Raw genomic sequence first — 24,798 nt, forward strand, 5'->3', positions numbered from 1 at the left:
CATTTCTCTTCTCCATGGCAAAATGGAGAACAGAGAGAGAGAGAGAGAGAGAGAGAGAGAGAGAGAGAGAGAGAGAGAGAGAGAGAGAGAGAGAGAGAGAGAGCGCAATAGAGCGATAGAGGGAGAGAGGGAGAGAGAGAAAGGCCCTGAGCCGATTCAGAGGATACAAACGCACACAAATCACTCTGCACTGGTGAGGCCCAGCGGCGTAAGAGCAGGGCTGCCTGGCCGCCTCTCAACAGCACGGCTGCACTGAGGGCTGCTGATTACCACTGTCCCTGCCAGGCCCTGCCGCGTGTGTGTGTGTGTGAGCGCGCGCTGTGTGTGTGTGTGTGTGTGTGTGTGTGTGTGTGTGTGTGTGTGTGTGTGTGTGTGTGTGTGTGTGTGTGTGTGTGTGTGTGTGTGTGTGTGCATGTCTGAGTGGTGTGTGCGTGTGTCTCTTTGTGCTTGTTTATCTCTTATGTGTGCAGCAAGTCTTTGTGTGTGTGTGTTTCTGCTTCATTTGCTGCTGCTGCAGGCTGAGGCGCTGGCTTCCCTGTGGCGAAGTGGGAGGCTTACCGCCAGCCTGACCAGGTCTCAGCAGCAGCAGAGCCTGAGGACAGGGGACGGAGATAGGGAGAAAGGGGGACAGAGACCGGGAGACAGAGAGACTGATAGGGAGACATAGAGGCAGGGGACAGAGACAGAGGGAGACAGAGAGGAGGGACACGGAGGGGTAGAGAGAAAGAAAGAGGCAGGGAAACAGAGGGGTAGAGAGAAAGAAAGAGGCAGGGAAACAGAGGGGTAGAGAGAAAGAAAGAGGCAGGGAAACAGAGGGGTAGAGAGAAAGACGGAGACAGGGAGACAGGGAGACAGGGAGACAAGGAGACAGGGAGACAGGGAGACAGGGAGACAGGCCCTAGTCCACTTCAGAGCTGAGTAGGGCAAAGGAGAGCAGACCCCTACTGGCCCTTATTATACACCGGGCTCCTCCTCGGACTTAGCCTCTGCTCTGCCACTATCTTTATCTCCCACACACACACACACACACACACACACACACACAGGAACGCAAACTCAACACCCGCCACAAACATCACAGTGCAACACACTCACATGCACGCGCGCATACACACACATACACACACACAGGACAGCAGCCACCCCCACAGTGCAGGCCAAGTCAGTCACCGGCAGCTCAGTCTCTCCTCTCTGCTCTCCTTTCCCCTCCTCCTCCTCCTCCTCCTCGGCCTGACCCACATCTTGTTATAGCCTTAAGTACGCTTACGGTTAAGTCCTGCAGACACTGCTGCCACTCCTAATCAGCCCCTGGCCGTACAGTACGGTACGTAAGTAAGTTGCCTACCTGGCTGCCGCCTGGCCTGCACTGAGCAGGGTCAGGAAAGGCTGAATCATTAGCGGTTAACCTATAAAGGTGTATCGTCACAACAGTGTGACGGGAATGTTTGGACAGTGAAAGTTCTATAGAATTCTGGGTGCTATTACCAAAGATTCTCTATTCTAATAGATCATCTCTGCTATTACTATACAATTTGGAATTTAAGAATCTTGCATTCTTATAGAATGTTCAAAAACCCACACTTTTCAAAGGTTAGTGGAGCCTGTCGGTACCTTACCTGTCGCTTCTGCCTTATCTGTCGCTTTGGGGTCCTAGCTGCGTTGCCCTGGTAACAACTGTAAACAAACGGCTGCAGTTAACTGCTCCGCTCCCTGACAGGATTTTTCATTCATTCGTGCCAATGAAACAGGAGGCCTCGATTCGTGCAGAAGATAAGGTACGTAACTGAGATATATATGTAAGAAAACTATTTAACCTCATAGACTAACCTTGTATACGGTACATTCTAACAATATATTTCTAAAGTTTTGAGTCATTCCCGTTCATTTGAAGCGTAATTTCCCCCTTACTGTGGCTAGTTTGGATGAGATGACTTGACCCTAGCTAGCATAACATAAATGGCAGCTAGCTCTACACTATTTCGGGCATTCGCTAACAATCAGTGTTCAGATAACTAGCGCAAACGTGCCGAGATATCTTGTTTATTATCAAAAAAACGCTTGTGTTGTGCCATGGCTTATATGGTGATGACGTTTGAGATTGTAAATTTACGGGCCACAGATGTGTCTATGGTAAGGCCGACCTGACGAGATAGCTGCCTACTGAGGTTTGATTGGATATGGACATTGTTTATTTCAGAAGGAAAATGTTTGGAGTGGAATTGTTTGGAAGACAATCTTGGGACAATTTTGCTCTTTGGGTCTTTGTGCCAACCATGCCAGCTATCGTAGGGTGCTCTGGGAACTTCTTAGATCTGTTTACTGTATGTACACTTACTGAAATAAGCATTTTGTTTACATAAAATCCCTTGTCATTTCACCACTAGGTTTGAAACCCAGACAGCACGAAGCATCTTGCCGACGTCAAAATCAGATCAACAGACTGGGACATCAGCCTTCTCTTGGGAATAGGCCAGATATGCCATAACAAGAAATGGTAAGTCTATCACTACATAAGATCCATAACAAAATACTCCTAGTTAAATCTTAAATGTGACCTGGTGGCATTATTGCGTGAATGCTTATGTTGCACACTCAATGCATAAGGTCCTCAAGTGTGTTGAGTTTTGCTGAGTTCGTTGTTTATTTACATTTTCCTCAGCATAACTGTACAGCTGACACTGCTGCCTTCTGTATCATAACAAAGCCTGTCACTTCCACGTTTCGTTCTTTATGTGACCGAAGTCACTGGCTACTGCACCATAGAGGGTCTCTGCACTCATTGCTGGTCCTATGATGCCATCTATTGGCGAGAACGTGCAACAGCATAATTAAACTAAAAGACAACTTCTGACAGGACAACAAAAAGACAGGGAGTGAGAATAAGGGAATAACAAAAAGACAAAAATGGGGGGGTCCACTACACTTGCATACCTGATTGTGATGCTGTCACTCATTTTCTAGTCTATATCTTGGACTGAAAAAGGATTACATTATTATGTTTTCAGGTGTTTTGCCCCTGCGGTTGTGAAGAGGATGCTGTGGAGGTGGCAGCATGAACGTGTCACACAGACATTGGCTAAACTACTCGGTAGGTACAACGAAATAAAAGAAACCACCCCCTCAACCCTGTTTATGCTGCACTGTACCTATTATAACCCGTTTTTATATAGACCATTATTTGAAATACTATGAGAGCCTTTCTGTTAGGATACTGTACAGCAGGGATGGGCAACTGGAGGCTCGGGCGCCACATGCAGCCCAACTTCTCACTTTTTAAAAAAAGAAAAAGGACAGTTTTTAACCCCCTATAAATCAATAGTGTAAGCATTCAGGTATAAATAAAGAAAAAGTGAAGTATCCTTTTGTAAATTCTCTCAAGTGCGTGCCACTGATTGTGGTAATTAAAAATGTTGGCCCACCTTATAATGAAAGTTGCCCACCCCTGCTGTACAGCCTACAGTGATACTGAGACTTATTCCTGTCTTTATTTGCCAGGCTTCTACACTTGCCCTCAGAGTTCACATATGGTGACGTGCACAGGTGTCCAGTCAGGTTCAGACTGATGCTGGTAACAAGAGGAGAACATGCTAATTGGTAAGTGAGATCCCTGCTTAACAAAAATCCACACAGCACAACAAGTAAGCCTAGTTTGTGGTATCAAATGTAAAATGGAAGTTTCATCAAAAAGTTGTAGAACACATCTGAATAAATTGCAGGCCATCAAAGTTGTGAATGGGCAGGGAAAACACAACCAGTAGGCTTATGAATTACTTTGACTCAGCACAGCAGAGCAGATGCGATGCTACCATTCCTTGGGAATATGACACAGAGGGAAAAAATAAATGTCAAAACGTCTATGATTCCCAAAGTCCACATGGGGTATATTCTACAAGAGGAGTATTATATTAAAATTCAGATGAGACACAACAGATACAGCTTACTTTCTTGTAGACTGAAGACAGAGGCCACTTAGATAAACAGAGTGAACCCAGAAGCACAATAATAAGCCTGCAACTGGGGTGTGTTGTAACACCTCATAACTGCATTACCACAAAATGTAATGCAAGACTGTAATCTAATATTTTTGTACTGCAATGTCGCCTTGGATTTTGTCTGTTCAGATGCTGTGTTGCTGCCAGTCCACGGATGTACACGAATGGCTCACCTGGAGGAGGAGGGCGGTCAACGACATTACTCAAGTATTGACAACAAATGTGCTCTACGGTAGGTTGGTTATTACAACCCATATACAGTCCCTGGCAAAAAGTATGGAATCACCTGTCGTGGAGGACGTTCATTCAGTCGTTTTTATTTTTTAGAAATATGATGGATCACAGACCCGACTCAGAACTGAACTCATTTCAGCTGGCGGCTAACTGGTCTCATAGGAGTCCATGTTAACTGCTAGCTCGGAGGTAAAATTTGCACTGCCGTTCTCAGAGAACGGTTGAAAGTACAGGAGAAAGGTAAAAGTCAGTTATTTAACTCAAGGGGATGTGTAATATGAGCTTATTTCCAAAAATGGGACAGTATCACTTTTAAATGGTCAATGGCAAGGTCCCAAGATGTTCTGTCACTGTAATCAGAGACATTTGAAGCCAAATTGATAAAGGATACCGTTTTTTTCTCATTAATACTATTACTCCGAGGCTGTACGTTGTTCCAAAATCCAGAAAAAGTTTTTGAAGTGCTTGTTTGTGTGTTTGTTTTTCATGATTCCATATTTTTTTCCTCAGAGCTGAGTCATTCCATATTTTTTTTCCCTATGCATGCTCTAAAAAAGTAACTCTTACTTACTAATGGAATTACTTTTCATGATTTCTGCATATTGGAATGCACCCATGTCACTTTAGGCGCCTTGGACAATGCATCGTGTATGCAGCATCAGGCTAAAATGGGTTAATAACACACACGCACGCACGCACGCACGCACTCTCCTCTAATCTTCTCTCTTTGCCAAACTTTAGATGACATTTCCAGCATGTCCAACTCATCAGCATCAGGGGAGATTCAGTGGAGGTGGTGCACCATCCAGGACCAGTCATGGGCCACCAAAACCTCTGCAAAATCTACACTTCTTGTGAACCCTGTAGAAGACACTACAACCACAAAACTGCTAATAAACCATCACATACTGCGTCACATCATGGTTCTCCATGTGTTACTGCACCCTCGGCACAAGTTCTTTGCTAGATTGCCATCTGGCAGATGCATCAGGACAGGAATGTAGCTACTATTTGTGATTATATCTTCCCACACTCTTACTTGCTTTGCATGGCAGTGTGTCTCAATGTGTGTCAGAATGGAAGGTGTCGCACCATTGAAGTCAATGGGCAGTGGCATTGCATCAGGGTTATAGAAGCCCAGATATCCTTGATGCTTTGATGCCAGCTGTTTTTTTTTGTGATCTGGTCACCCACACTTCCCTCTTCATTGTCCCATAGATTTCCATACCACGCTTTGGTGCTTTGGTGGTATGGACATTCTAACTCACCAGAAGAAAAAAAACCATTGAAAATGAATGGAAGGTTATGTCTGGTGATTTCTGGTAAATTAGAATGCCCATAACATCAAAGTGGCACTGGATTACTCAACCATTTGTCTCTTAAAAGATAGTTTCTGCCAATTTCAAGCTGTTGTATAGCTCATGCTACCCTTGACTTGTCAGTAGGCTACCCAGTGATGATGGCATTCTTTTGACTCAGCTCTTTCTGAGATCTGAGCTATTCTAATGGGGGCAGACTTTGATTGTATTAAAAACCTTCTTAACATAGGCCTAATCCAAATACCATCCCAAAAGGTATCACTGTCTGTTTGCTAGTTGTCTGCTGATGTTGCATAACCTTTTGAATGTTATTGGGAATAAATGAAGATGTTTTTTTTGAAATGTAAACAAACGCCTGCCCCCATTACAATGACATGGGTATGTGGAAGAGCTGTCCCTTACTCATGCACCTGTTTAACAAAATGTTATTTTTATTCAAGTAGGGGTATGCAGTGTATAAGTTTTTTTGTTTGTTTGTTTGTTTTTTTGTTGTTGTTTTTAAAAATATATATAAATGGCACATTACTTAATACTGTAAGTTATTTCAGCTGATTTAAACTGGCATCTGGGAATTCCAAAATAAAGGTGAAATAAAACACTGGTGTCCCTGCAAGCTTCTACTTAGTTGCATTTTTAACGTTGTTATGTTATAGAGAATATAATTATTATATAATTGTTACCAGGTAAAAACGAAAAGCAAGTTAATGTAATCCAGTCACTTGCTCAGTCTGTCACAGTAGCAATATTCAGTCAATGAGTGCATTCCCTCGTATTTTGGCGTTTTGCGTGGTATCTGTGGGGATCAAGGTAAGCAGATCGTGGAAATAGTAGGCTATAGATAGGTTATAGATGTAAAATAGTATACTGTATTAACTTACAGATGTAAAATATTTCGCGGCCAATATAAAAATGTACCGGTGGTCGTGTGTTACACAACGTGCTACATTAGCTTAGCAGTAAACATAGTAAACCAGGGGGTATAACAAGCCTGTGTCGAAATTCATTTCAGTACATTAAGATCGATGAATGCGACGCGATTTCAATGTTAATGTTCTGCTTCACGGTGTTTTGTTATTAAATAAAAACGAACAGTCTACCAGGAAAACTTAAAATACGATTGTTTATGAACAGGCGATAACCCGGACAGCCTCTAAAACATGGATCGTTCATTTCAGCCAATCAGGTGACAAGAGCGACAGATAAGGCAGAAGCGACAGGTAAGGTACCGACAGAGCCTATTCCCCCAAACCTCCCCCTCCTCCACCTCATCTCACTCATCCTACTGCCTGATCCTCCTCTCTGCTCCTTCTCCTATAGCCCGCGTGGCCCATGTTGTAGGCCAGGGGTTCCCAACCTTTTACAACTTGCGGCCCACAAATGTTCAGTAGGGTGCATCAAACGCCCCTCGAAAATGAAAACTTTGCAATATCCAACTCTGCTCTTGCAGTATTGTTCCTTTGCACTATCATAACTCCCTTGTAAATTTCTAGAATATCTGATTGATGTTAAAGGGTGGCACAATAGGCTTGAAATTTTGAATGGTAGTGAATGGGCATTTTTAGCTAAATCTGTGAAAGTGTAGTTTGAGACTGTTTTGATCAAAAACAGTAAGGGCCGTCATTTGGAAGAATGCTCCAGTTGCTTATCCACTTCCCCAGGACATCAAAACCCCAACAAATGGCTAAAGGAGGGATACGTGCGTGTTTCCCATACATTGAGGAAACTATGGCGCACCGCCATAGTTCAAATTTGGCTGCCATAGTTTCCGAAAATGTAAAAAAAAAGAATTAAAAAACGATTTAAAAAACTATTTCCTTCGTATTTTCCTTTTTGGAGTAAATACAAAACCACGAGTGCTTGAAAGATAGTGGGATCAAAACCCTAGTCAAGTTGTAGTTAACTCGGATTTGGTAGCAATAAAAAACCTTCAGAAAAGGGACAGTTGGGATGAGTTTACTGACACTCCTCAGGCTTTGTTTTACAGTTGTATGATAATGAGTTAGGCAACAGGCCTTCATTGACACACCAGAGGAGACACCGGGCTGCATATAGAAATGAATGTGTAATGAATGTGAATAGACATAAATGTGTAATTTTGAAGGAACTGGCCCTGTGACCAGCACCCCTCATGTAGAATGTGTATGCCTATGTGTGTGGGGAAAAAGACATAGCCTACTCTCTTAGACTCTTTTAGTCTGTGCGTTAACAATTTCACAGTGCTCCTAAATTCTTATCTGTGCTCCAATTTCGGGGTTTTTGCATTGCATAGACCCCTGCATGAGGGACGAATGAAAAGTGTGTTGCAAACAGAAATGATTCACTGTACTGCATTTTTTAAAATATAAATGACAATAGTGCTACTATACATGTCATGGGTAAAATCTTATGTAATTTATCAAAACATAATTGGCTGAAATGTAGGCCTATAGTTTCTCCATGCGCCAAAGTCATACTTTACTCATCGTTTTGCCATTTAGCATGTACGCCGCATGAATCCTTGCTTTCAGTGTGTGTGTGTGTGTAAGCATCATCACTGTTGACTGATGCCAGTCTGCCTGCAGCCACCCCTCGAAACACTTGAAGAAGACATGCTTCAGGGAACCCGCTGCGTTCGGTGAGAGCTGGGCTTTTTTTTCTAGCACAAGGGCCACAGAGTCAGACCTGTGACACAGTAGCCGCAACATAGCGGCGTGGAAGCTAAGCCCCCAGAGATTAGGGGAAGCCGGCCGCATGCCAGATAGCACAGCACAGCACCGCACCGCACACACACACAAGACACACACACACAAGACACACACACACACACAGCAGCAGAGCACAGCGACCACCACGACCACCACCACCGGATAGCCCAACACAGCAAAGGTGCATTTCTCGAAACCATAGTTGCTAACTATTTTAGCTATTTTGTTGTTTGCAATGCAATTTCCCATAGGCAACTACCCAAGTTGCTAACTGGCTAACAACTACGCTTTTGAGAAACACACTCCAGAGCACAGCACAGCACAGCAGCGACCCACACCACCCACACGGTCATAAGCAAATGATTGAAGCAGATAAGGGCCTAGTCTCAAGGGGTGCGGCGGGCCGGCTGATGCATGTCGAGGGGGGAAAATTACTTAGTCTCTCAAACTTCTGAAACCCAGAACCAACAGTCCAAAAGCCACAACTCGTTACACCCTTGCACGGGTGAGGCATAAATGCAATTTCGTTGTGCTGTGTCACAATGGAACAATGGGAGTTGGAGTTTCCCAGTTGGGCTTTCAGGCTTTCAAAACCAAGTACAAAAGCACTAATTCTATTGAATTATTTTGCAGTAGTCTTGAGACTAAATGAACGCACATGTATGGGGAACCACCAAGTGAAAACAAGAGCAGCTTGTTGCAACACACACACACAAAGTTCTCGAGAAATTCAACGTCATCTCATTCATATTTTTAGGTCTTCACCAGAAACGCATAACCAATCTGAACTGATCTGCTACTTGTACACCCATTTCCCATGAGCAAAAAACAATGAATAGGAAAAAATATACATAAATGTGCTGGGCAATAACATCACCACAACAGCTCACAAAACCACAGAGGGGGCTGCCTGCCTGCCTTACCTGCATGTCGTAGTGGCCTGAAAGCGCCTCCTCCTCCTCTTCCTCCTCCTCGTCCTCTTCGTCATCGTCTCCCTGCTCCTCCTGCTCCTCCTTGAGGACCCCGTGCTCCTCTCCCTCCTGGCTGCCGTTGGTCCAGGAGCATTCGGAGTCCTCCTGCTGGCTCAGGGCAGCCTCCAGCTCAGGGAGGAAGTCCTCGTCCAGGAGCTCCGGAGCCTCTAGGCCCTCGAAGCCCCCAGCACCACCACCTCCTCCCTGGGACTCGTGCAGGCCCTGGTATCCCCCATTAGTACTACTGCTGCTGGTGGTGTGGTTACCAGGGGTACTTGTGGAGGAGGGTGGAGGCATATTCATCTGGCAGCTTCTCTGCTGCTGTTGTCTGGGAGGGGGAGGAGGAGGGGGGAACTGGGCCTCGGCGGTGCACGAAAAGGGGGCACCCGAGTCGGGGTAGGCGTCAGACCCAGATCCGTACCCAGGCTTAGCGTGTGGCTGCATGGGCCGGGAGAAAGGGCACTGCTCCCCTGGCTGGCTGGCAGCCACCTGTAGCCGTTGTTGTTGTTGTTGTTGTTGTGGGTGTGGTTGATGAGGTTGTTGCTGCTGCTGCTGCATCTGTGGATGAGGCTGGGCAATCCCAGGCCCAGCCACGGACGACGAGAACGGGCAGTTGCCGGCCGACAGGTCGGGCCTGACGTGCGCAGGCGACGCTCTGAGGGCAGAGGAGGCCGTCGCCATGGATACGGAACCTGAAGACAAAGGCTGGTTGCCGCTCATGGCGACCTGCTGCTGTTGCTGCTGCTGCTGAGAGAAGGAGTAATGGGAGGCCGGGTAGCCCCCCCCAGCCCCCACCGAGGAGGCCATACTGTGGGGGTTCATCTGCATGGAGTAGGCCGCCTGCATGTTGCCCTCCTCCGAACCCATGCCAGGGTAGGCTGGCACCTGCTGGGGCACTGGGTACCCCCCCTGCTGCTGCTGCTGCTGCTGGGGAGGCATGGAGGCGTCCATGTACTGAGGCTTGGATTGGGGCGAGGCGTTGGGCACCACACCGCAGTGGTATGGGCTGCCTCCAGGGTTCATGGGCCCGCCATGTCGGGCCTGCTGTTGCTGCTGCTGCTGCTGTTGTTGTTGTTGCTGCTGCTGCTGCTGGTGCTGGGCCATGTTGCCCTGGTAATAGGGGGGGCCCTGGTAGTTGTGGCGCTGGTGCATGGCCTGCGGATTAACCTGCTGCTGGTGAGGGAGAGGAGGCTGATGCTGGTTCATGAGTGGATGGTGTCCATGAGGATGCTGACGTGGATGTTGCTGCTGTTGTTGTTGTGGATGTTGTTGCGGATGTTGTTGTTGCTGCTGCTGCTGCTGCTGCTGAGCTAGATGGTAGGCATTCCTGTTTTGGTCGTGGTTGCCCCACATGGGGCTGCTTCCGCTACTGGGGAAGAGTCCATTGGCCTGAGGCGGCACCTGGCCCATGGGCGTACCTTGGAACTGGGCCTGTTGCTGGGTCATGTACCCGCCGCCGGCGCCCTCTGCTCCGGGGTAGGGCTGGCCCATGGCGCCCTGCTGGCTCTTCATGGCGTCGTAGTGGCCCATCTGCTGGGCGTAGGCGGCGTTGGGTGCGGCGGCAGGAGCGGTGCTGGTGCCGGGCGGGCCCTGCATCATGCCCATGTGCTTGCCGGCCGCCATGGGGTCCACCTGCATGGGCGCCTCGAAATCGGCACTGAGGTTCAGCTCGTCCACCAGGGTGGGTCCGGCGTTGAAGCCGTCGTCCGTTAGGCCCTCCAGGCCGCCCACGAAGAGGTTTGGGTCGTCGAAGAAGTCCATGGTGGTGGTGTGCAGGTGGCAGAGGGGGGATCTGTCGTGCCGTAGGGGACCAACGGCTGTCCCACCTGTCCAGTCCAGCCCCTAACACCCCTGACTTCTGGCTTCACAATGCGCTTGCTAAGAGGGTGGTGGTCTCACAGGCTGCAGAACCACTGTATTCCCATCACAATGTAGTCCTACAGGGGAAAGAGGAAGAGAGTGTGTGTCAGGGTAGGAAAAAAAGATCATGGGGGGGATTTTTACAGTTACCAGATCGCATAGTTTTTTGTTTGGTTACAACAGGGGATGTTGTGAATGTGAATATCACCATGTCATGGTGTAAGACAAAAATTTAATCAGGAATTGGAGAGGAAAATGCCTGCAGAATACTTCAGATGTTTACTTTAAATACTTTGCTGTATGACTTCTGAAACACTGAAAAATCTTAACTAATAACTAATGCCCATTCCATCCGTTTATTTGTCTCCATTTCTAAAATATTGTACAGATTAGCTAAATAAAGGCCTGCTTGCAGCTTCTTTACTTTAATGAACAGTTTTTTTTTTAGCATACAGCATATTTTTAAGCAGGTTGCACTTGACTCCTTTACGTTGCAGCCAAGCTGTATGAGCGGCAAAAGCATAGGCTGACTAGCTATGTTTTCTCGTGTTGGCCAGGCAAGCAGATAGGCATACAGGGCCCAAGAACAGGTGTGGAGAAACAATACATTTCACCAGAAACGATACGTTAAAAAAAGAAAATTGGGAGCAGAAAAATTCTGGTTGAAGCAGACATTTTTCTCGTCATTTGGTTGTCCTGCTTGCAAGTCAGACGTTTGTGTGAATGGCAAAAGCACAGGCTGACGAGCTATGTGCTCTCGTGTCAGCCAGGCCAGCAGGCAGACAGACAGGGCCCAACAACAGGTGTGTCACGGTCACATCAAAGCAGCAAGCACTCCTCTTTCTCTAATGCTTCCCAGCCCATCCAAGCACAGACACAGCTAGGCCATCTTTGTGTCCTACAACCTGTGTGTGTGTGTGTGTGTGTGTGTGTGTGTGTGTGTGTGTGTGTGTGTGTGTGTGTGTGTGTGTGTGTGTGTGTGTGTGTGTGTGTGTGTTAAAGAGAGACAGAGCACCCAAGCAGCTGATGCAACAGTGCTAGTCAGGAAGCCTGTCTGTTCTGTTCTGTTCTGTTCAGGCCAGCGACCACGTGCACAACAACAGAGGGGTGACTGAAAACGCAACGGAGGCCCGCCATGACCCCCCCTGACTCAGCGCTTTCAAACAGACATGAGTCTTTCAACACACACACACACACACACACACACACACACACACACACACACACACACACACACACACACACACACACACACACACACACACACACACACACACACACACACACACACACACACACACACAAACACACACACAGGCGCGTATGCACAGCAGACACACACACGCACACGAAAAAAACTGACTTTTTACAGCTTGAAATTTGTTAAATTCTATGGGGTTCGTTTCACAAAAGCTTGATGTATTATGTACTACATTGCATTAGATTTGGCTGACACTCAGGTCTGAAGTGAATTACAGTGTTGGGACAGTGCCTCTGGCGATGTGGGGTTACATGCTTTACTCAAGGGCACTTGACCCATGAATGAGGGTGCAGAGTGGTTAAAGTGGTAGTTTCTCACTCCCCACCCACATTTTCTCCAACCGGTATGAACTGCCCTAAACATTCGACATAGACCACAGCTGCCTCATTCTCTCCATAGGGTTAGGACTCCTCGATACGTACAGAATTATATAGGCCAATGAACATCACCACAATAGCAACTCTATGATTACTTAACTAAGGGAGATAGGATTGAGAAAAAAAGTCACAGAACTCGCTGCATGCCTAATACTTGGATAGGGAAAAAATAGAGTCAGTCAGATATAACCAGGGCTCTAAAATAATACCAGCTAAGAGGCCAAAGGCTAGTGAAATTTCAGTTTGGCTGGTAGAAAAGACCAACTTAACAGCCAAACATGCACTCACTAATGGGTGAAAGTGGCTATTAAGAGCAACATCTACTAGCCATTTTGGCTGGTGATGAAAAAAGTTAATTTGGAGCCCTGGATATAACGATATTGTCCTGAATTTCACTACACTCAAGACGAATAGGTATAGGCATCAGACAAAATACATCTCTCGTACAATCACAAAATACTGCTCATTTTACCACCCTATATAAAACGGTACAGAGGATTCTGACCATTATTCCAGACAACCCTTGCCTCAACAAACTTCGCCGTCACATACTGAAGATTCAGGTTAGAGGGGGGAATGATTACAGTACCAAGGGTCTTTGGCAAAGCATTACATTACATTACGTTAAACTATACTTCGTTGACGCTTTTATCCAAAACCACTTAGACTTACATACAGGGTATCGGTTACAGGCCCTGCAGCAATGGTGTGGTAAGGTGCCTTGCTCAAGGGCACTTCAGCCAGGGATGAAGGTGCTGGTAAGGATGAGATTTGAACCTGACTCTGATCTAAAGGCCAGCGCTCTAACCTGTGACCATCTCGTTCCATTCTTTAGCAACACTGTCCCAAAGAGGGGAGGGCAGGTTGTGATAAGAGAAATCCCATCCAAGTCACTTGGCAGTCCTCCACAGTTACTGGTGGTTAGAGGCAAAGTATACGGCTCCTTCCCCCACCTTCATCACCCACACACGCATACGTTAAAGTCTACACCAGGGGTGGGGAACCTTTTTCATTCGAGGGGCCACTTCAAATTTAGCCGAGGGCCGCAAAAGTCTGAGGGCCGTACCATCAACACAAACCAGGATTTTCCCCGCAAACAGCCCTCAAGACATGGGTTCCCCACCCCTGGCCTACATAAAAAGGTGTGTGTGTGTACATGCTCATTCACACCAATACATGCAAGAAGGTCACAAAATTAGCTTTGCAGTTGCAACCGAACCCCTCACTTCATTCACTTGACTGGGGGGGTGTCCTCCACACAGTATAAGCAAATCCAAATGTCTGGGGCCTCCCCAACACCAACCACTGTAATAGCTCCCACCCCCTGAAATAGAAGACTCCATGCAGGCATGACAACATACAGCATGCTTGAGGTGCCGACGTCCTGTGGTTTCAGTTGATAGGCCCCAGCAGCACCCTCAAAACCATGAAAAGTCTGGCCCATTAGCCCACACTTGTGTAACCACAGTGCAAGACATCATGTACGACATAGGGTTTGAAGCGAGGTTATATAACTAGACAACTTCTGAGTTGGTGTGCGACTCTGACGAATACAAATACATGAAATTACATTCAAGTTTAATTTCTGTGAGGTCAACTAAGCAGGTATGGACAAACGCATTGAAACCAACCAGTGTAGCAGCAGGTCACATTTCCATCACAGCAGGTTGCAATGCAAGGCAAACAAGTGGAAGAAATTGATACCATGTGGGTTCAAGTTGGATAATGAGATGATACTGGATGCCAATTAAAAAACTAATTGTAAAAAAAAAACGTAAAAAACTCACGGAAACTGAACTTCTAAAATAAAATCATCGAGGTGCACAAGGGGCACGCTCTGAGTAATATGGAGGAAAGAGCGACAACTTGCTGCTAATCACTTAGCAGATGACAACAACTGAACTAGTTAGCCAAGTTGCATCCAGCCATCCTCATACAGGTGGTCCATGATACTACTAGCCTACTTCGTGAATTACTTATACCGCGCCTATCAATAAACAACAAACGCGCAACAGGTTACCGCTCCCAGCAAGTTTCCACGTTAAAACAAATCCCAACTAGTTCTAGTATGTTTGGGTCTTTTCGTTTTAATGACTTCCTCCCTCTCTCACACACAGACACACACCGTGGCAAGCTGCGTCTTTGTTTATCGTGTGTCTGTGCTTCTCCATGGCGTATCTCCAGCCCGCACTTGCTAACCCTTCTGGCCCACACAAATAAATAAGGCGTCGACATTTTAAGTGTTCGGGTGGCTTATCTCGAAAGAAAACGACACGAATAAATATCGGGACAACACAGTAGAACGAACGAATCAACAAATGTTGTTGCAGAACAACTTTCGAAAGGACGGTCGCGACACTCGCTAATTTTGCTAACCGGGTTAACCAGCTTGCATGGGTCAACACCGGCCTCCTTTGCCCTCGGTGAGGTCGGTAAGAGGACCTGATGCATCAAGCCAAAGCGTTTCATTCGCTGATATAGTGCCATTTTCTCCTGCTACTGTGAACAAACGAAGTTCAGTTAAAATAACTTAAATATATAAAGATTTCGTTAACAATTGGTAATTCAAATGCAGCCACGTTGTTGTCGGCATCCGGCCATAACTGGTTCTTGGAGACAAAGTTCTAACAAACCATCTAATTAAACCACAATATTCCCAGGATTACGTGTCACCAAATATAACTCACGCCGAGGTATCTGCCAAAATCTCCATTTCGCTTCCCGTGGTGTAACGCAGGTTGAAAGAAATAGTCCAGTTTGTAAGTGTGTCGACAGATGTCCAAAATGACCACTAACCTCCACAGCATCCTAAGCCATCTGATGCGACTCGCACCACCAGGTCGACAATGCCTTGCCATTCGGAGCTGAAATATCGGTCATCTTGTAGAGGTAGATTCAATGTGGGAACTAGTTTAGCGCGCGCCAAACAAGTAGGAATCGTTATCAAATGTTGAAATAGCTTATTTCAGATTTTCCCTTCTAAAAGGCAGACTCCATTCGTTTTCCGAGGAGCTTCCAGGGAATCGTACACGTGTTTCTCTATGGACCGACCAGTATCTCTCCGTCTCAACAACTGGCTTTCCTCGCTCCACTGTGTGTGTGTTGGAGTCGTGACGTTGGAGAGTTGCACAGGAGCAGGTACTCCACTGGTCAAAGACACGTTACCAACCAAGATAGTTTCCCAAACGCCACGTTCCTATCCGAGTGGCCACAACAATTAACACCGAACAGCTTGTGAATGTGCCACTCTTTCCTCGACACCTTTAACAGCAAAGCGATGCTCCATTCCTACCCAACCAGCTCAGCCATCGTTAACGCCTTGACAGTCACACAGTCGCTGTTAGTTCAGAACCGGGGCACTTCGCCACGACCATTGTTTTGTATCCGACTATTTACTGTATTGTTAGGTTATTGTGTTGTTCTTACTAAGGCGAAACTATTTATTGTTCTCTTAGTTTTGAGTTTACAGCCATTGGGATTCCCTGAGCCAGCTGAGCGTCACCGACCATCCGAATGACAGCTACACGAGTTTCAACAGAGCGCAAGAAAGAGCTCAACAATTCTTTCATTCAGACGAGCGCATTTTAAAGATCTACTTACCGGAGTGAAGCGAAACCCTCCACCACAAATCGATATTTTTTAGAGAAAATTATAACAACGAAGTTTCACGTAGTTGTACCGCTGCTGGCGACCTCAGCGGTTCCACCGCTGCTGACGTGATGATGATAAAATACAATTTGCATATCAGTTATTTGCTCTCTGATTGGACGGCTCAGACTCCATTCGATCGGATTCATTGCGAAGAATATTGGCTCATTTTTTTGTTTGCCAGTACAAACTATTTTCAGGAAACTGTTAAATCACGCTCGTTGCCATTATATGCTAGGACCCAACCGAGCAAGTGTCAGATACAGGTTATTATAAGGGTACAATATCAGGACACACAAGATGGCCGCGCCGAGGCCAAAGCCAATCGGCGAGGGTTTTACTTTGATTACGCATAAACGGTAGTCTCCCGGATAGCAGCGTTGAAGGCCTCCGTGGCTGAAGTCTGACGGGTGAGATAGGTGGAAAGTTGCTGCTCTTGGTCAGTGGTGTCTGCTGACATCCGGTGGCTAATCTTAGTATTGCTTTCCAATTATTGCAATTGTTGAACACTAGTTTACTAGTAGTAATAGTAGTATACAGGGTGTTATGTGGCCTGAACTTGAAAAGAAACGAAAAGAAAGAAAAAAGAAACAAAGAACACATAGTGGCTGACTGGGGAAAGTGCAGCTTGGTTTCTTGCATGGATCGGACATATTCTGTCAAAGGTGTCCCAATTATTTTCATGCTGACCCTCTGAGTTTACCCTCATTGTATTGCGAATTGATATAGGCCTATTGCATTACATTGCCCTGCTGAGGTACAGCACTTAGGCCTACTTTTTGGAAGTTAAATCAGCATGAATAGGCCTAGTAAAATTATTAAAAAGTTATGTAAAAGAAAAACAGAGCACCACGTTCTGTTTGAGGGCGTATTATCTCCCTTTTGGGCAAAACAGGGCGATAGCCACATTTTGGCTCACTGGTCGCTGGTGGTTTTCCTGAATCACTAGCTATTCAGCTTTTCTACTAGCTAACTCTTCCAACATGGCTGTGCACCAGTGCACAAAGCAAAGTCCATAAAACATGGATGACAGTATGGTATGGGTGAACTTGACTGGTCTGACTCTGCACAGAGTCCTCACCTGAACGGTTCGGAACCCAATAGAACACCTTTGAGATGAATTACAGTAGACCAGTGATAAGAGCCAGGCCTTCTTGACCAACACCAATGTGTGACCACACCATGTGTTTTTGGAAGAATGGTCAACAATTCCTGTTAACACACTCCTCAACATTGTGGGCCGTCTTCCCAGATGAGTGAAGGCTGTAATAGCTGGAAAAGGTGGACCGATATCATATTGATAAAAAAGAGAAAAAAGTCAGCTTCAACCAGGGTTTTGGTGAATACCCAAAACATCACGGAAAAATAAAAGAACAAATGGGAGCATAAAAACCCTGGTTGACACGGACTTTTTTCTCTTTTTTATCTGATCATTTGCTTGTCCTGCTCCCAGGTCAGACGTTTGGATGTGCGGACTTTAACTCAGTCTCCGATATCATATTGAGCCCTATGGGTTAGGAATGGGATGTCAGTTCAGTTCATATGTGAGTTAAGGCAGTGAATACTTTTGGTAATATAGTGTACAAGACAGTAAATCAGACAAATGGAAACTTTAATTGAGACACTGAGCTTTTTCTTGAATAATAGTATACCCAAAAATATCCTTCAAAGCAAGTTGCACTGAAATGATTAGCTACAGCCAACTTTTCCACACATGTGACCAGTTGGCAGTAGGTGCCAATGTCAGGCCTTGATGGACAGTAGGCCTAATTGCATTAGGTATCCCTAGTTCGAGACAACGGTTCTCAAACACTAAATAGATAGATAAAACATGGAAATTACACATTTAGTTAGCCTAGATGAAGTCATCAGCAGTCAAAACTGTTACGTAAATAAGTCAATGCAACACCTAATATTTACACAGCTTTAAAATAATTATAACACAACTCATGCTGAATTCATGTAGGCCTAAATGGCCATGAATCTTTTATTGTGCAAAAGAAAGAGATTCATCTGTATCTTGGGTTATTTATAGTATATTGTGTTGTTTGCATAATTCAGGATATTACCAAAATTAAACACAGCTGCCAAATAATCCAGCTAATCATGAAATAAGGATGTTTTTTATGAAAGATTTATGAAGCTCTTTGATTGACTAAATAGAGTCATAGAAAAGAAACAAAATATCAATGATGATATTAATTATCAATGATATTTTTTCAGTCTTCGGTAAATAGGTAGTAGGGAGTAGGCTACTATATTCAATACTGTAGTGCAATTCAAAATAAGATTTCAGTGAAGTCCAGAAAGATACACAAGGAATAAAAACAAAAGGGTCAACTATGTCCATTCTCAGAGCTGAATAGTGATGATGTGACACCTTGTTTATTATTATTTCTTAGTGTATTATTGCTTCATGGCAAGCAAAAAAAACGAGAACAATTGGAACCAAAGTAGAATGCTTGCTTTAAATGTGCTTAATGTTAATGAACAACAGTTGTCGCAAGTTTTTTATAATGAGCCCAAAAATGTTAAACAATATGGAAAAAACATCAATTGGGGCTTCGAGTCCTAGTGGGGCAACGCTACTCCCCTTCTCTACATATGCACGGCAAAAAGGAATTACATCTTAGCAAGCTTATTTTTCTAGTTTCAGGGAAAAAAAACATCTAGTCAGTCTTAATTTAGGTAAAAATCACCCAATAATTAGTTATGTTGAGCTAGAACTCAGAGAAAGAACATGGACTATTTACACTTTCAGATATCTGTCCATGGGACAAGTCATATTTTCTTGGTGAGATTTGTTTAAACTTTTAATAGCTGATTGAAACGAGTAAAACAAATTCTGATCAAGAAATAGTGACTTACCCCAACAACAAATGTGTTAAAACAAGTCTAAATAGTCTAAGTTCTAGTTCTAAGTTTTAGTTAAAAAGTAAGTTACTAATTATTAGGTGATTTTAACTTAAGTTAAGACTGACCTACAAGCTCACTAAGATTGTTTTTTGCAGTTTGGGTGTCAGAATGAGTGCCTTGCTGTGAGGCCATCGGAGGAGCACACAACTGTATGAGGGACCCCAGGTGAGGTGACCCCGCGACCCCAGGTGACCCTGGTGTGAGGGACCCCAGTGGTGGATGAGCATGGACTGTGGAACATGCTGAATTAAATGGGAGAAGTATTAGTAGAGATATGGGTTCGGTAGCTATACTGGCCAGGACGAGAAAGCGCCCCCTAGAGGAGGGGTATAACGGGGTCAGAAAATTCAACACACATCATTTTTCAGTAGTAAGACCCCAAACAAAGCAAATGAAGCAAAAAAAAACAATTTTAGCACAAAAATCCTAAGGGAGCTGTTATTCAGACAATTCATACCACACTATATGCGAGACCAACATGAGGAACTCCAAAAGTGTGTGAAGTGTACAGGTCTGCTTCCCTAAGGCGAAGGTAATGAGTGACCATCCCCTCAGGTCACTACACTGTCCACCAGTGAGATTTAGAATTGAGTTTAAAACGCTTGTGATTGTTTATAAGTCACTAAATGGCCTAAATACTGTATTGTAGATACAGTATGCTAGAGCAATATCCTAACTGATGTCTTATCTCCAGTCTCTTCTATTGGTTGTGTCTATAGGGTCAAATATTGACAGGGTGGAATGGCATTTAGTCATTATGCTGCCAAATACTGGAACCAGCTTCCTGTCCAAAATAGAACTGCCCCAAAAGTCTTGTTTTAAAAAGAAGTTAAAAACAACTTTATTTTCATCTACCATTGGTGACATTAATTTACTAGGCCTATGTATAATACAATATACAGTAGTTTTCTTCTCTCTTGTACATTGGATGACAGTTTTGTGTGATAATGTGCTATATAAATAATCTGGAATGATAGATCAATAAGTAGGATTGTGGGTGCATAGGCGCCTATAACTTTCTGTCATAATGAATCTGGCTCTTTGGTGTAGCGGTTGTGTCGCGTTCCAGACCCAATATAAAGTAGTGGGAGATGGACTTCTACTTCCCACTACAAAAAGTGCACTGGAATGCCAGTCGAAGTGGGACCTCCTACTAGCAAACTGGGGGGAAATCGCTCTACTCTCACCCCAAAATAATGAAGTCGGAGAATAATGGTGGCGCCCATGAATCTGCTATTTAAAATGTTAATAAATAAGCGAAACATTATTTCTCCTTGTGTGCAGCTGTTTCAGACGAAGCCTAGACAAGGCCAAAACTTGCCAAATGCCTAGCCGAAGTCGAGTCAAGTTAAATCGAGGCTGTTGTTATGGTTGTAGAACTCTCACTTCAACTGCCTGGAATTTTTTGAGGTGGGAGCTGGAATAATTCAGGCGGGAGAAGTTCCATTTCCCACTGTATTAGACTGGTCTGTAACAGGGCATTAGAACCTGCATTTGGTACCCCAGAAGGCCCAGATTCAGGTCCCAGTGTGGCAATTCTGCTCCCCTTTACTACACAGAGCTGCTTGCAATAATAACTGAATGCATGTATGTAGATGTAACTGGACAACTGGGTTTGAGGACACTCTGCATTCTTCCAGATTTTCCTCCAGTCTGTTTTGGAAGAAGAAGCCATCATCACACATGAACACAGTCGCACAGTCACCATCTTTACAAACAACAACAACAACAACAACAACAACAACAACAACAACAACAACAACAACAACAACAACAACAACAACAACAACAACAACAACAACCCATCTAAAAAAGCAGGCTACGATAAATTGGATTTCAGTTCACTTTCACGATTGTAGATAACAGTGTGCTACCGTAACAGATCCACGGAGGATGTCATCAAACACAAGATTAATTTCCTTTGGGATCAATATTGTATCTCTACTCCACTCTATGTACAATTCTACACATTCCACTTTGCTCATCTAGAAAAAATCTATCAGGCTGCTTTTTGTAGACTAAATCTCAGCAAAAAAAAACATTCTTTGCATTCTTTGCTTTCACTGACCTAAATAGTGTTTTCAATGTTACTTTTAACCCATCCAACTTATGAGCCTAAATGTTTAGTTGGGTCTACAGCAGGTTCAGGTATTTTCTGCAGTACAGGACATCTGTAATTTAAGCTTAATAATATGTATACAAAAAGAAAAGTACAGAAGATCTATGTAGGCCTATTGATCTATCTGGGTCTAACGACACTGCAGGTACAGTGCATGTGCATCAGTGTTTCTCAATGTTTTTTTTATTTATTAATTTTGACCTTAACTGCAGTGCTTTTCATTACTGTGTGCCCAGGAGAGGTCCAAAGCCATCATGATGTTATCTAGCAACACTACACCACCGTCTTAGATCTGCCAGATTACCTACTGTAGTACTGATGGGACAGGAGGGGAGGTTAGATTGCTGGCAGGGTGGACTGAGGACAGAAACCTTGTCAAATATAAGGACCAGTTCAGTCAATTTTAATATGCTGTTGTATTGCTCACGCTACCCTTGACTTGTCAGTACCCAGTGATGCCACATTTTTCAGTTCAGCCCTTTCCGAGATATGAGCTATTCTAATGGGGGCAGCGTTTGTTTACATTTTAAAAAAATGTAACATAGGCCTACTCCAAATACTTTCCCTAAAGGTACCGCTGTTTGCTATTTGTCTGCTGATGTTTTATAACCTTTTGGATATTTTTGGGAATAAATAAAAATGTTTTTTTGAACTGTAAACAAAGCGCTGCCCCCATTACAATGACCAGGATCTCGGAAACGGCTGAATAAGAAAAGAAAAAAAATCTCAGGTACTGACAAGTCCAGGGTAGTGTGAGCATTACAACTGCATGTTGAAATTGACCGAACTGGTCCTTTAAGGAGGAAGTAACTGAACACAGGGAATGAGGATACAGCGCAAAACTCAATCAAAATCAGAGGGGGTTCTGTGGAGAGTTGATTGGTTTGAATCTCTTGGGGTCGTCGCACTACATCCACCATAGGTGCCGAATTGGGGGGCATAGACCTTTTTGACCCCTCAAAGATTAACCCTTTGAGGAGTACCATCACAAATACACTGTTCGAGTAAAATTCTAGAAGAACTGGGGGAAAAGTCCTTACTCCTCAAAGGGTTATGGTGGGGGCAAAAACACCCCAATAATAATGAAAACGGTAATTATTGCCCTCTATCTGCCTGTGCACACACTTTAGTCATTACAACATTTTACAGCAGTGGTTCTCAACCTTTTTGGAACAAACGCCACCTGGACCTCATGCTAAGCCTCCCCCCCCCCCCTTGACATCATAATAAGCCTGCCAACACTCCCCTTAGTATGAAAATATTAAATGGACTAATGCCCCCAATGATAACTAAGCACAGTCATCTCTCAACTGTCTCAACGCTCCCCTAGGGCTCCCCAATGCCTCCCCAATGCCTGTTGAGAAATACTATTCTACAGTTTTGACCACCATGTGAATATTCATCAATAAAGCAACTAGAAACTGAAAACCCAGATTGTAGGAAGTTTTGCACAGATAATCCGTCAGGACTCTGCTCTGCACTCAGATTTGATCTCTTTTGCAGAGATCTTCCTTGACATTTTACACACACACACACACACACACACACACACACACACACACACACACACACACACACACACACACACACACACACACAAAAGTGAAAAAGCGTTTGGCAACTTTTTTCAGGCGTTGAGCGAGGTATTCAAATGGCCATGGTGGTCATACCCTTGCTCATGGCAATAAAATATGAAAACAGAGGAAAGATATTTGCATTGTTTTACATTGGGGTTTCCTCTATCGCTTGGTGGTTGACAACAAATAAGATCATTTAAAAAGTGGCAGTTTTTTGGAGCCATCCTTCATGTCTGACTATGACTTGACAAGTTTGTCCCACGGCATGGGCCGTAACATTAGCTACCTGCAAGAAATAAAAACATAGACCTATTGATTATGTTATGTATATGTAGATACATACAGTATAGCAGTTCTGAAATAGATGGTGCTCAAAAAATGAAGTGAATAACTCAATAGCCCGATAACTCCAGGTCAGACAATGGGGAAATCATATTCTCCTATGTGACTACGAAATGTTTTCAACTGGAAAGTTTTCAACTTTTTTAGTAGTATAATTTGGTACTTTATCATTACTTTCATGCTCCAAGCTAGGGGTATCATGCATAAGTCATGGGTAAGCGGTTAGGGCATCAGACTTGTATCCGAAAGGTTGCCAGTTCGACTCCCGACCTGCCAGGTTGGTGGGGGGACTAATTAACCAGTGCTCTCCCCCATCCTCCTCCATGACTGAGGTACCCTGAGCATGGTACCGTCCCGCCACACTGCTCCCTTGGCGCACCATTGGGGGCTGCCCCTTGCACGGGTGAAGCATAAATGCAATTTTGTTGTGTGCAGTGAACGCTTGTGTGCTGTGTCACAATGACAATGGGAGTTGGAGTTTCCCAGGTGGGCTTTGACTTTCATAAGCCCCGCGGGCTTTTGATAAACCGAGGTTGAACTTTTTGGACATCATTCTTAAAAGGTGGGCCAATGCTTGGCACTAAAACACTCCACCCAAATAACCCCATACTGATACATGGTGGTGGCATCATGCTTTCGGGTCATTTTTCTTCAGCTGAAACAGGGCCTTAGCCAGGGAGGAGGGAATGGTGAATAGTTCCAAGTATGAGCCAGTGTTGGCTTCGCACAATCTTTGGCCTCCTGTTACAATGAAGAGGAACTTGAGAGAATGACAATTGCCCTAAATCAACAAAAGACTGGCTTCACTGGAATAAGATTGAGGTGTTGGAAGGGCCCAGAGTTCACACCTGAATCCAAACATTAGAGGGGTGATCTGAAGGACTGTGCACAAGAGACGCCCTCGTAATAATCAGATTTGGAGCACATTTGTAAAGAGAATTGGGGTGATATTTTCATTAAGATGCATCAGACTGATGGGCATATTTAATGAGCAACCATGTTCATTAAAACGCCCTTTCCTGTTTCACCCTTAAATGTGACGTAACCTCATGAAAACCTGGACATTTGAACAGGGGTGTGTAGACTTTTAATAGGCCCCAATTGCAACCTCTAGCATGTTATAGTCTAATTTCCCAGTCATGATGGTGACGGTGGGCAGATCTTTCAAAAAGGTTAGAATATCCCAAGTGTGCAAACTTCCATCATTCCATCAAGAAGTCCAAACCTCTACATCTAAAATGTGGGCAATGCAGCAACCATTTCAGCATATTTAGAAAGCTGCAAAGAAGTCAATGACCACTCTGTTACAAAACCGGGACTAATGCTTAAAATTTGGGACTGTGCCAGATTGTGGTATTGCATAGGAGTTATGGAAGCCCAAGTGACGCACATGTTGCCAACTCTGTTGAAGACCCAAAACGGATGCAATTTAAAATCTATATAGCCTGAATGTGAACAGGGCCTAACAAACCACTGTGCTTAGGCCCACTAAGCGATT

At 44.6% G+C, this 24,798-nt stretch overlaps 1 protein-coding gene and 1 long non-coding RNA gene across 8 annotated transcripts in view; one reads left to right on the forward strand and one right to left on the reverse strand.

The window, feature by feature from the left end:
* Window positions 1-16,573, reverse strand: part of chd9 (chromodomain helicase DNA binding protein 9) — a 147,844-nt gene extending 131,271 nt beyond the window's left edge. For 5 of the 7 annotated variants that reach the window (XM_063188402.1, XM_063188405.1, XM_063188404.1 and 2 more), the window contains exons 1-2: window positions 16,299-16,573; window positions 9,153-11,137 (exon numbers count right to left, since the gene is read on the reverse strand). In XM_063188402.1, coding sequence (XP_063044472.1) covers window positions 9,153-10,961 — 1,809 coding nt within the window. In that variant the 5' untranslated portion in view covers window positions 10,962-11,137; window positions 16,299-16,573. The other 2 variants (XM_063188400.1, XM_063188401.1) reach the window with 2 other exon arrangements.
* Window positions 1,609-5,142, forward strand: LOC134438760 (uncharacterized). The gene is made up of 6 exons (XR_010032645.1): window positions 1,609-1,775; window positions 2,385-2,494; window positions 3,006-3,088; window positions 3,496-3,594; window positions 4,122-4,224; window positions 4,968-5,142. It is a non-coding gene; the product is annotated as an uncharacterized LOC134438760 (long non-coding RNA).
* Window positions 16,574-24,798: the final 8,225 nt, after the last annotated feature.

Source organism: Engraulis encrasicolus, chromosome 22, assembly GCF_034702125.1.
Source record: "Engraulis encrasicolus isolate BLACKSEA-1 chromosome 22, IST_EnEncr_1.0, whole genome shotgun sequence".
Lineage (NCBI taxonomy): Eukaryota > Metazoa > Chordata > Actinopteri > Clupeiformes > Engraulidae > Engraulis > Engraulis encrasicolus.